The sequence below is a fragment of the Pleurodeles waltl genome, chromosome 7, assembly GCF_031143425.1.
Source record: "Pleurodeles waltl isolate 20211129_DDA chromosome 7, aPleWal1.hap1.20221129, whole genome shotgun sequence".
Taxonomy (NCBI): Eukaryota; Metazoa; Chordata; class Amphibia; order Caudata; family Salamandridae; genus Pleurodeles; species Pleurodeles waltl.
This window is the reverse complement of record NC_090446.1, coordinates 794,647,920-794,660,409: the sequence shown is the minus strand read 5'-3', so window position 1 is coordinate 794,660,409 and position 12,490 is coordinate 794,647,920. Positions and strand designations below refer to the sequence as shown.

General features: G+C 44.9%; 1 protein-coding gene across 2 annotated transcripts in view; it reads left to right on the top strand.

The window, feature by feature from the left end:
* Nucleotides 1-12,490, top strand: part of RANBP17 (RAN binding protein 17) — a 1,172,021-nt gene that overhangs the window by 344,117 nt on the left and 815,414 nt on the right. For both annotated transcript variants that reach the window (XM_069199335.1, XM_069199333.1), the window contains exon 13: nt 630-735. In XM_069199335.1, coding sequence (XP_069055436.1) covers nt 630-735 — 106 coding nt within the window. The remainder of the gene's footprint in view (nt 1-629; nt 736-12,490) is intronic.

The following is a 12,490-nucleotide window of genomic DNA, read 5'->3' as shown; positions in this document are numbered from 1 at the left end:
GGTAGTGCAGGGGGCCCCAGGCACCCCATTCCACCAGCTGTGTGAACCGCCATGGAAAGGCTGGTGGAATGGAACTCGTGATCCAGTGGGCAGCGCTGCCCTGGCAGATTACAACTGCTGGGACCGCCAGGCTGGAGGCCGTCTCAGGTGTGGCGGTATCGGCGGTATTACCGTGGCGTTTCAGCCGCAGTCGGAATGTGGTGGATCAGACCACCATTACTGTGGCAGTCAGATGGCTCAAGACCGCCAGACTCAGAATGAGCACCTTAGTGTCACAGACAGAGTATTCTTAGTTTTCTGTTGTGCTTTTCCTAAAGCATTAGGTAGGTTGGTATTTAAACAAGAGACAAAGAAATGTAATTTAAATCAACCTAGAAGCCAATCCTATTATTTCATGTTTTTATTAGGACCGGAGTAGATGGGGTTAAATCCCTGGACTGCAGCCTTTTAAGTGACACAGACGATCACCAAATGTAGGACATATAAGGGAGGCGGTATTGTGTTTGCCAGATATGAGCACACTTTAATAAATTTGAGTTACCTTTACTATAACTTGCCAAATAAATGTTCTAAGTGACAGCCATACATAACCTTTTAGAATGATAAATGTTTTTATTCTTTCAAAACAGGACGTTTGGCCTGGCTTATATACTTAGTCGGTACTGTTATTGGAGGAAGACTAACTTACACTAGTACGGATGAACATGACGCCATGGATGGAGAATTATCATGTCGGTAAGTAAAGCACTGAAAAGGACAAACATTTCTGAATTTTTTTACTTGGACTTAGACTGCATTGCGGCCTCTGCTGGTATTAGTAACATGTTGATAAAAACTGGCATATTTAGTGAATGACATAACTTCTTAATGAACTATTGTACCTTTTTAGCTTCTGTTGCACAATCCTTTTACCAGTAGTGTCTTTTCACCAAAAACATGGGTGGAGCAAAAGTACTTGCCTTTCTGTTCTCCTGTCTGATGACATCAGAAAAAAGTGATATCATATTATCTTTGATTCCACTGGTGTAAGAGTACTTCCTACAATAATTATTGAAATATTCAGGATGAACAGTTAATGAACCTGTTAGTGAACAAAGAATTATGTCACATGCAGACAAAAAGCTTTTTGTACTGTACTACGTAGCAAACAGTCTAGAGTGGTTCCTAGCTTCATCATAGGGGAGGCAAATGTTACTCTTTCCTTTGTGTTTGTGTCACAGACTTACTGCCCCGTGTGTGGGATGCCAGCTTTCTTATTCACATTAGCTCATGGTACACTGCACTTAGGCTTATTTATAACTGGTCACTTCAAGACTGGTGCGGTGTGCCAGGATCTATAATGGTCAAAGTAACTTGGAAATAAGTAGGACAAATGAAAAGTGTCAACCTTAGAGGGATGTATTGGTAAAGTGGAAAGTACACTGCAGAGTCTGTTTGAAAAACAGGAAATCTGCTAGTCTAGTGACTGGTAACATTATTTTATGGTGGAATAAAAAAATGTATGGTCTTAAATGAAGCACACGGATGAAGCTACTATATGAAGCAAGGCATTGTATTGTTTGGAATTTGGCATATATGACCACTTTTAATTTGGATTTCACATGTTTGTATACCCTGCATTAATTGTGTCTACATGACAGAATAGAAGAAAACTGGACTTTTGGAAACCTCTTGAGTTTTTAGGGATCTACCCATGCATAGAGTTGTTAACTTTAATCTGATATAAACAAATCAAAATATAGTGCCTGTGAGCTTTGTTTTGTTGTTTTTCCATTCTCTATAAACACAGGTTGCTAGTTATAAACATTGCAGCTCCTAAGATGCATAATAGTAACATTGGTTTATATCTGATAGAGACTTCTAGTTGCAGATTCCTCACCTTATATTTCTCCCAGGCGTCAGACTTTTCTTTGAGCAGTAGGTGGCATCCGAAGTCCTTGAACTGCCTACTGTTGCAGTCAGGACTAATCTCCTGACAGAGGTGCTTCAGCCCAGAGCGTCTGCTTCAGAGCATCTCCTTCCATTCAATGAAGGCCTCACTGATGTCCTTCTTGGTACTTGGTCCGGTCCAAACCCACCACAGGGGCTCTTGTGAATAGGGCAATCGCTCACGCCATCTGCTTGCCCTAAACAACCCTAAATTCCTGATTGAACAGCCCACTCCTCAAAGCTTGGTCATTGAGGAATCTTCGTCATCTGGCACATTCCCTTCCGCTCCTCCGGATAGAGAATCAAAAAGACTGGACCATCTTGGGAAGAAGATGTTTTCTTCCTCCAGTCTGGCATTGTGGTCGGTGAACACTGCATGCCTCTTGGGCCGTTATACCACTCCTTCTGGGACACAGTTGCACAAGTTCTGCTGCAGATCCTGGAGGAGGCCCGCGCGATCGCTTCCCAGGCTGTTGCCGACAGGAAAGACGCAGCCAAGTTCACCATACGAAGTAGGTTGGACACAACTGACTTCAGGTAGATCGGTTGCGTCGACAGTGGCATTATGACGGCACGCCTGATTGAGAACTTCTGGTTTTTAAGGACATGCCCTTTGATGGCTCTCATCTCTTCGGAGATAAGGCGGACTCAGCACTGGAGAGATTTAAGGACTCCCAAGCTGCGGCTCTGTCCCTGGAACTTTCTACTGCCCCTCGCCCCCACCAGTCTGCTTTTTGCCCCTTTCCCTTCCCCAGCCACCGTGCCACTCATGCCTTTCAGCCCCTACATGGCTGGGGACGTGGAATCCCACAGGCTCATGGGAGGGGGAACCAGAGGTCTACCCAGCCCACCCCGCTGCAGCCTCCAAACCTTTCTAGTCCGTCCCCCCACCCCTGGCGGCAGGACATGCCATCGCCTGCTCCACTGGGAATCCATCACAATAGACAGGTGGATTTTGCAGATCGTCCAAAGGGGCTACTCCCTTCCCTTCGACCTCTGGCCATGCCTCCATCTTTTGGCCATCTGACAGAGGATCATTTGGCACTTCTCCTCTAGGAAGTTGTAGCTCTCTTGGCCTAGGGGGCCATAGAGAGGGTTCCGGCACCAGAAGTAGGATGTGGTTGTTATTCTCGCTACTTTCTGGTTCCCAAAAAGGAAAAAGGCTTGTGTCCTATTGTCGACCTCAGGACCCTCAGTCTCTTCCTCAGGAAGGACAAATTCAAATGTTCACCTTGGCTCAGGTCCGTTCTGCCTTGGACCCAGGAGACTGGATGGTGGTGTTGGACTTGCAAGATTGATATCTCCGTCTTGCCTTCCCACAGGCGTTACCTACGATTTGTGGTAGGTGACGAGCACTTTCAGTTTACCGTGCTCCCCTTCGGCCTTACCAGCGCCCCTCGGGTGTTCACGAAAGTGATGGCAGTGGTTGCAGCTCATCTGCGCAGGTCGGTGATTTCAGTCTTCTCCTACCTTGACGACTGGCTGTTGAAGGCGGACACGCCCTAGAAAGTAATCAGACTATGGCGAGCCTCCTGCATACGCTGGGGTTCACTATAAACATGTCGAAGTCAACCTCACCCCCTCTCAGACGCTCCCTTTCATCTGAGCTGTTCTGGACACAGTGCAGTTTCGGGCCTATCCTCCTGATGAGTGAGTCCAGGATATTCAGGCTATAATTCCGACGGTTCAGCCTCTATGCTGGGTTTCAGTGAGAATGACTCTGAGGCTGCTGGGCCACATGGCCTCCTGCATCCTGCTAGTAACACATGCCAGATAGTATATGCGGGCTCTGCAGGGGGACCTGAAGTTCCAGTGGGCGCAGCATCAGGGAAATCTCTCCGACATGGTCCAGATCTCGGAGGGGACTGCAAAAGATCTGCAGTGGTGGCTTTCAAATCAGGATTGGGTAAAAGGCAGATTCCTCAACCAGAATTTACAATAGTGACAGATGCATCACTTCTGGGCTGGGGTGGCCACATGGGAGAGGCAGAGATCGTAGGCCATTGGTCTCCGGCGGAGTCCAGACTCCACATCAACCTGCTGGAGGACTGGGCGATCAGACTTGCGTTAAACACATTCCTTCCCTCTATCAAGGGGAACGTGGTGCAAGTGTTCACGGACAACACCACCGCCATGTGGTACTGCAACAAACAGGGCGGTGTGGGGTCCTGGACCCTTTGTCAAGAGGCTCTGCGCCTCTGGATGTGGCTGGCACATCATGGCATTTCCCTGGTGGTTCAACATCTGGCAAGCTTTCTGAACGCCAGCGCAGATGAACTCAGCCGTCAATGCATAGTCGATCAAGAATGGCATCTCCATCTGGAGGTGGCGCAAGGTCTCCTTCAGCAGTGGGGAGAGCCTTTATTAGATCTGTTCGTCTCTGCAGAGAATGCGCAATGTTTGCAGTTGTGTGTGTTGGAGTTTCCAAGGCGGTTCTCTCTCTATGACATTTTTCGACTTGAGTGGAGCTCAGGCCTCCTGTAAGAAGATCAAGAACGACCGGGCCCAAGTCATTCTTGTGGCTAAAAACTTGGCACAAAGAGGAGGGTATCCAGAGCTACTGAGCATGGCCACGGATCCTCCGATCAGACTGCCCCTTTGGGAGGATCTTCTGTCGCAACATCAGGGGATGGTTCTTCACCTAACCTGTCCAGTTCTCTGCCTTCTTGCAAGGAGATTGAGCAGCGGCAGTTGACGGCTTTTGACCTTCTGCCCGAAGTCTGCAGTGTTATCTTGGCAGCCAGGCGTCCCTCCACCAAAACGGTATACACCTTTTGTTGGCATAAATTGGCATTTAATTCTTTCCTTAGCCCATCAGGGTTCTGCTTTGGGCACTCTTAACTGCTACTCATCGGCTATCTAGCATTTCTTAGATTGCCAGATCAACCTTCTCTTTTCAAGTCTCTACTAGTGTGGGGAGATTCCTCAAAGGTCTTACCCATTTGTATCCTCCCATTCCATTTATTATGCCTCAGTGGGACCTCAATCTTGTCCTCATTTACTTGATGTGTGCTCCGTTTGAGCTGTTACACAATTGTCCTTTGCGGCTCCTTACCCTCAAGACTGTCTTTTTGGTGGCTGTCACCTCTGCCACAGAGTGAGTGAGCTCCAGGCTCTTTCTTCGAAGCCTCCATTTTTGTCTGTACATCCTGATAAAGTAGTGCTACGCACAAGGGCCTTCTTCCTTCCCAAGGTTGTCACACCTTTTCACATGGGGCAATCCATCACCTTGCCTTCTTTTTACACACACCCACATCAGTGAGGAGGAGAGACTCCACTTTTCTGGATCCAAAAAGAGCGTTGGCGATCTACATTAATCACACTAAAGATTTCCGGGTGGATGATCAACTCTTTGTTGGGTATGTGGGTGCGGAGAAAGGGAAGGTGATGCAGAAGCGTACCATCTCACAATTGGTGCTTCTCTGCATCAAAATGTGCTGCGTTTTGGCAAAGAAGCTACCTCCAGAGGGTTTGCATGCTCACTCAACCAGAGCAACTGCTGCTACCACAGCGCTAGCTCACGGAGTTCCTGTCCTGGACATCTGTCAGGCAGCAGCGTGGGTGTCTTTGCCCACATTTACTAAGTATTACTGCCGGGACAGTCAAGTCAGCTACTTTGGTCGTTCGGTCCTGCAGGACTGTTTAGTTTGATCTTGGTTTGCAGTCCACCACCGAGAATGGTATTGCTTGGGTATCTATTTTAAGGTGAGGAATCTGCACCTAGAAGTCTCTAACAGATAAACCAGTGACTTACTGTAAAGAGCACTCTACGCAGTTTCCTTTATTTTCTTTATTTCCGAAGATCCTGCATATAAGACATCTCCAGCCGAGCTTCTCACCCTTCAGCTCCTTTTCCTCATCTCTCTTCCAACCTTCCATATGACCTCACAGCTTGTATCATCGCCTTCCATAGTTGTCCTATATGTACACATCATTCTTCTCAACTCTTTCATCCATGAAAGGTGATTAGCCAATGATAATTGAATATTCTCACTCACAACGCGATTTACCCTCTACTAGGCCATTAGCTTGTGGTCGGAACAGAGCAACCCTTTTATGAATTATACCCATTTTATCTAGATAGCTAGTCATCTCTCTAGAAACAAATTGCACCCATTGTCTGACACAATCGTTTTAGGAATTCCTTCCTCCATGAAGGCCTCTTCCAAGAATTCAATAACTTCTAATGTACTTACTTGTTCAGTTGCATTAATCATAAACCACTTAGTATGATAATCTAACAATACTATTATGTATTTACTCCTTGAACCCAGTTTTGAAATTGGACCAATTAAATCTATAGCTAACCTCTCCCAAGGTTTGCTAGGAAAGTCCATAGTCGTCAAAGGAGGTTGTCTTACCACTTTGGTTTTATCACTGTTCGCACATGCTACACAGTTTCTCACTGTCGCCTCAATTTCATGATCCATACCCAGCCACCAGAAAGAATACTTCACCTTCCCTTTCATCATTCCCCTACCTAAGTGCCATTCATGAGTGATATCAATTATGCAATTACGAACCCCTGCAGGAGGAGCTAGCTGATTCTTTCTCATAAGTTTTCCACACTGTATACTCAGCTGATCTCTAATATTAAAATAATTATATATATTACCATTCAACCCATCTTCGTTCGTTCTTCCATCCACATACAACCTTCTCCTCAACCTTTTCCATGACTGGCTCCCTTTTCCTTTCAAGCTCCCATTCCTTCACATTTATTTATTGGAAATTTGTTTTCCTTCCGTCTCAATTATATCCTCCTCAACTTCCTCCACCTGGATGGTGTTCATGGTGTTGTTGTTGTTGACAGGGATCCAGGAGAGCAGGAGGCTGGTCGATGGTGAGTCTGTGGTGTTGGTGGCTGCCGGGGGGGGGAGGGCTGAGTGCTGAAGCTGCCGTGGATGTCTGCGATCTTGCGATGGAAGTAGGAGGCTGTAATTGTCCAATTCTTGTTTTAAAGGTTCCCTCATCATGTGAGGAATATTTCGTACCTTGTGGACCACTGGTTTTGCATTCTTCCTCAGTATTATTTTATGGGAGAAGCCTTTTAAGAAGCGCAGTTCTGTCGAGAATACCTTAGGATCCCTTCCAATCAAATTGTTTTGAAACTTCATATTAATTTCTCCTATTCCATGCCCCTCTGTTAGGGTCACTGGCTCCTTCACATTGGGATTTAGAATTATGCCCACATCTTTCTGATGACGCCATCCAAGTAAATCCGACCCGTAGTCCGTAATGTATATTCTCCCATAAACAGCCCTATCCTTAAAAGCTGTCTTCATCCATTGCATTCCCAAAATTTCTATTCTTTTACCCTCATAAACCCATTGCTTTTATGTCTGATTTGTGGAGTTGACACTCCTGTATACATGCCCACTGAGATTCATATGTTTCCTTAGATATGAGAGTGAATAGACTTCCTGAGTCTATTAGGACTTTGATAGGTACGTTGTTCAGGATTACTTGCCCATGCGGCATCTCCAAAACATTCGTACCCTCCCTTTTTATTTTTTGTTCCTCTTTCACCAGCTTAGGTGGTGGATTTTCCAAATACTACTCCACTATTAAAACCACTTCACGCACATTCTCACAAACATCTTGGATTTCTTGATCAATCACTTGAATCTTCCCTTTGCTTCCTGTCTCAATCTTGAACCTGCACACTTTTGCAAAATGTCCTCTTCTCCCACAGTTCCTACAAATTGCATTTTTCTCTCCACACATCTTGCTAGATGCAATGTGCCCTCGGGTGCCACAACAATAACATTTAATTTCTCTTCACCCAAGTCTTTTCTGCTTATCTCCCTCCTCGTTTTTCATTTTTATTTTTCCTGTATCATCTATTAAGTTTTTATTTTTTCTCACACTCCTGTCTGTCCCTGTGTCGTTCTCAATTTCATTGATGGCACTATGTTTTATTTCATTACTTGGTATATCAAACTCCTACAACCAAACTGCTGTGTGTTCCATCCTTTTAGCTATTTGTATAGCTTCTTCCAAACTAGGGTCCTACATTGATAATCTTTCCTTTATCTTTTTATTATATGTGCACCTTACTATCTGATCCCTTATCAAGGAATCAGCTACTTGTTCAAACCGATAAGAACATGCAAGGCCTCTTAATGCCGCCACATATGATGCTATATCCTCATCCCCTCTTTGCATCCTTGAGAAAAACTTGTGGCGTTCCAAAACCAAATTAGTTTTTGGTGTAAACTGGATTTCTAGCATCTGTAAAGACATATCAAAAATATTTATAGGTTGTCAATCTCCCATCCCTAAAGATACTTCTGGTAGATCTTCATATATTCTCTTTACTTCGATCCCCAAATGATGCAGGAGGATGGCTTGTTTTCTAGGTGGACCATAACGATCACCCCCAATTGCTAATATATAGGTCAGATTTTTTTTTCCATTGCTTCCAGGGTATAGTAGGTTCCCCTGGTGTAGATAGAAAAGGTGGTGGTGATGCCATAACTATGGTCTCCCATATTATTTACTTTTACGTTTACAATCTAAATTTTAAAATAACAATCTAATATAATAGATTAACACAATGAATTAAGATAATAAACGAACATAACAAACTAATATAAGTAACTAAAATAATAATTTTTCATTGTATTATGCTCATCTTCTTGCCTCTAACCAATACTCTGCTAAATACTGTTTTTGTTGCTTATTAGTAGGTAATGTTCAGTCCTTCCTCTATTCCTGTATCTAATGCTCTTCATTTAGTCCTTCTTCTTTTTCCACATCCAAATGCTTTTCCTTCCGGACAACATTAGTCCTTCTTTCCTTTCTACTTTCAATTGCTTCTGTTCCAGGGCAACACAACTAAAGGCAGGATGTTTCATTCAATGGTCAGTGTTTTGCTCATGCGTCTTGCTCACAGTTCTATCCTCAGCCGTCCTACGCACATTTTTCCGCATGCCACAATTTTTAGGCATCTCACTTGTGCCCTCCTTCGTGTATTGCTGTCCTCAGCTCGCGCTTCCTTGTGTTTGCTACGTGCTGTATCTTCAGCCATCCTGCGCATGTTTTTCCTTGCGCTACGATCATTAGGTGTTTTGCTCGCGCTCTCCGTCACATATTGCTTATAATTAATACATTTGGCAAAATAATAGTTTTCTCTGTATTCTCCCTTATCATTTGCAAGTGCTTAGTCAATTGTTGATCTAAAGTCAATTTATTTCACCTGCGTTAGATTTCATTCTGCCGCCATAACGTTGTCCAGAAGTGAATGATTCAAATCTCCAGGGGTGAAGATGTCTCCTGTCTGGCACCTGCACAGGTTGATCCCTCGTTGCCAATGTCAAGATCACTCTACGCAGTTTCCTTTATTTTGGTTATTTCTGAAGATCCTGCATACAAGACATCTCCAGCTTAGCTTCTCATCCTTCACCTCCTTTTCCTCATCTCTCCCCCAACCTTCCAAAACCCCTCACAGCTTTTATGATGACATTCCAAGCTACTGCCCTATCAAACATGCAGTCTACATAAATCATTTCCAGAAGATATCTTCACACATACCTTCAGTGACTAATTATCTGGTAGAAACATATTCTTGTTGCAGATTCCTTACCGACACACCCATCCTCCCTGCTTGCAAATTGATTTCTAGGGACAGGGATTCCCCTTTTAGGGCATTAGCTCTGGCGCACCACTTCAGTGTTCTTCATGGTTCCGTGCTTTGGCGTGGAAACTCGTGAAAAGAAACTAACGTCACTGCACCAAGGTGGCGCATATATTCGACCCCGATGTCATCACTGTAACCACGATGCCAACGACGGACGTGAAGTCGACTGACGGTGCGCAACGGTACAGCTCAAAGAAAAGTCTTTGGATCCAGTCTGACGCCTGGGGGAAATTCTAAGGTGAGGAATCTGCAACTAGAATTTGTCTTTACCAGGTAATTTGTTACCAAAGGTAAGTAACTTGTTCTTCAGATCTCCATTTTATAAAGAATGTTATGCATTCCTCAAGCATCACTTAGAGAGGCAATACAAGATGTATGATAGTTCCAAAAACAAGTGAAATATATATTGAAGGGAATTATTATTTTTGAGTGAATGGAACTTTGCCTTCAAAATATTTTCCATAACTTTATTTCAACCTGTGGGAAACTGGCACCCTGTTGCAGTATCCCCCACTCTTTTTGCCTGGTTTCTGGATGCAGTTTGGACTGGAGTGCACTAAGATTTGGCTAACCAGGTTCCCAGTGCCAGCATTCTTTCCCTAAAAAGGTATTGATTCAATTGGCAGCACCTTTAATTGCCACCCTAAGTCCCTAGTAAATGGTACTCAGGTTCCCAGGGCTTGGAGTACTAAGGCTAGGCCCCTGATGGCAGCAGCACAGATTGTGCCACTCACCCGAAGAACGACAGAGGCGGAGAATAAGGTACGTTCTTTTTTTCATTATTTTTTAATTTTTAATATTTTTTGTGCCTCCTACCCCGCTGTTTTACTCAGACTGGAGCCGCCCCTGCCAGCCTCCTATATTTGGTATTTCAGCAGTGGGATAAAGCGTTTTCATTTGCTGATACCACTTTGTCAGTGTGTGAGCACATGAATAAATCTCTAAATTGTCTTTAGATTAACTGAATTTTTTTTCAATTGGCTAAACAGTTTTGAACATTTTTAAAATAACTATTAGGGCTCTGGTTAGGTCCCTACAACACTAGCAAAAGTGGCCTTATCCAAAAAGGGGTTCCAAGTTTATAAAAAAGTTCCCAACTTTAGGAAAATAAACATGACAGATACAGAGACCCTGAGCCAGGAGCTCGACTTGGCATCTTACCAGCACACAGCTAAGACCATTTAAGGGAACTACGCTGACTGTATCAAATTCATACTGGAAAAGGCCCCAGCACAAATAAGTGTAGGCTTCTTGTGGCCCAGCGTGAAAAAGAGCACCCTAGAGATGAAATAGATGATGAAGTCTCTGAGGAAGAAGAAGACCCTGTGGACAATGGGGATGAGGGTAGCTCCTCTAGCCCCAGCACCAGTGCACCCATAGAGGAAGTCCTGGACTTAGCTAGGCAGCCCGAAAGACTGGCCCTGGAGGCTCAGCTTTTGGAACTTGAAGAAAGGAGAGATTTTGGCCTAGGACCCATCTCTGGTGGCAGCATACTAATAAATAGGGAGGAAGAGAGACCTTTAAACCTAAAACCTAGGACTCCCAAAAGGAGTTGTCCCCTATTAAGAAGGAGATGATATCCAAAAGTCGTTCATTGCTTTTGAAGGAGCCTGCATTGGGAGAGAAATCCAAAAGAAGCACTGGGGCACTCTGTTATGGGAATTATTCTCAGGAAAGTGCAGGGATATGATCCTTACACTGACTGAAACAGAGGCCAAATCCTTTGACCTCATGAAGGGTACACTGATTGAGGGCTTTGGATTTACCACTGAGTAATACCGTATACAATTCATGGTGACTCAAAAATCCCAGTCAGCCCTGGGTAGAATTTGTGGACTTCTCAATAAAGACATGCTAGGTGGTTGGTTAGAGGGCAACAAGGTGCATGATTATGAACGGCTGTATAATCTGATGATGAAAGAAAACCTCTTGGGTAATTGTGTCCATGAAAAGTTGGTTGCGCTAGTATTTAGTGGATTTGGGGCCAGTCTCCCCCTAAGAGTTTGGGAGGAAGGCTGCTCATTGGGTGAGAACGAAGTTGTCCCAAACCAAAACTGGAGGGGGTGACCAAAAGGAAAAGTCAGAGAAGCCCCACAAGAGAATAAGAAGGATCCCCCTATAAATAAAGAAAATTAGTCCTCAGGCCCCCAGAAATCTGTTCAGGAGGGTGGGCCCAAAGCTACCTCACAAAACAATGGTGGTTCCCAGGGTACAAACAGGGATGCAACTAAGGTATGGTGCCACAACTGTCAAAAGAGAGGACAACACACCAAGGACACGTATTCTCCCAAAACAAACCCACTAGTAAACATCCAGGGGTAGCAAGAGTAGCCATTGGATCTGACTCCTCAGATGACGAGGTCCTCATAGTCTTTAACTGGAAAGTGGGCTCCACAGGTGAGTTGGAGATTCCAGAGGGGAGTAGGCTGCACTGTCCTTGGCATGGTGGTCTGATCCCATACCAAATAGTAAGTTAGGTCCCCTGACCGTGTTGGTCATGGTGGGGTTATTCAAGTTGTGGGTGACCTCTGAGAGTAAGCGAGGGGTTGCCTTGGCTAAGGTAGGGATAGCAGATGTGGACATCTCTGACTCCAAGACAGGAGGGGAAAGTGCAGACACTGGTAGTACAGGTGTAAGACATTTCAGATTGAGGCTTATAGCTGTCGAGGTTGGTCCGTTCCCCAGAGGAAATGACCTGGACAGTAGAATGTGAGGCAGAGTATGCCCTGCAACTAACCAGCCTGTTTCCCTCTCTTCCTCGCCTGGTAGACTAGGAAGCCTCTCCCAGATATTGGCTGAGTCCCTTGCCTGTGGGCTGGGGGGAGTGCGTTGTGTGGGAAACTGGCACCCTGTGCAGTAACCCCACTTTTTTCCTCATTTGTGGATGCAACTTGGAATGGAGTGCACTGGGATCCTGCT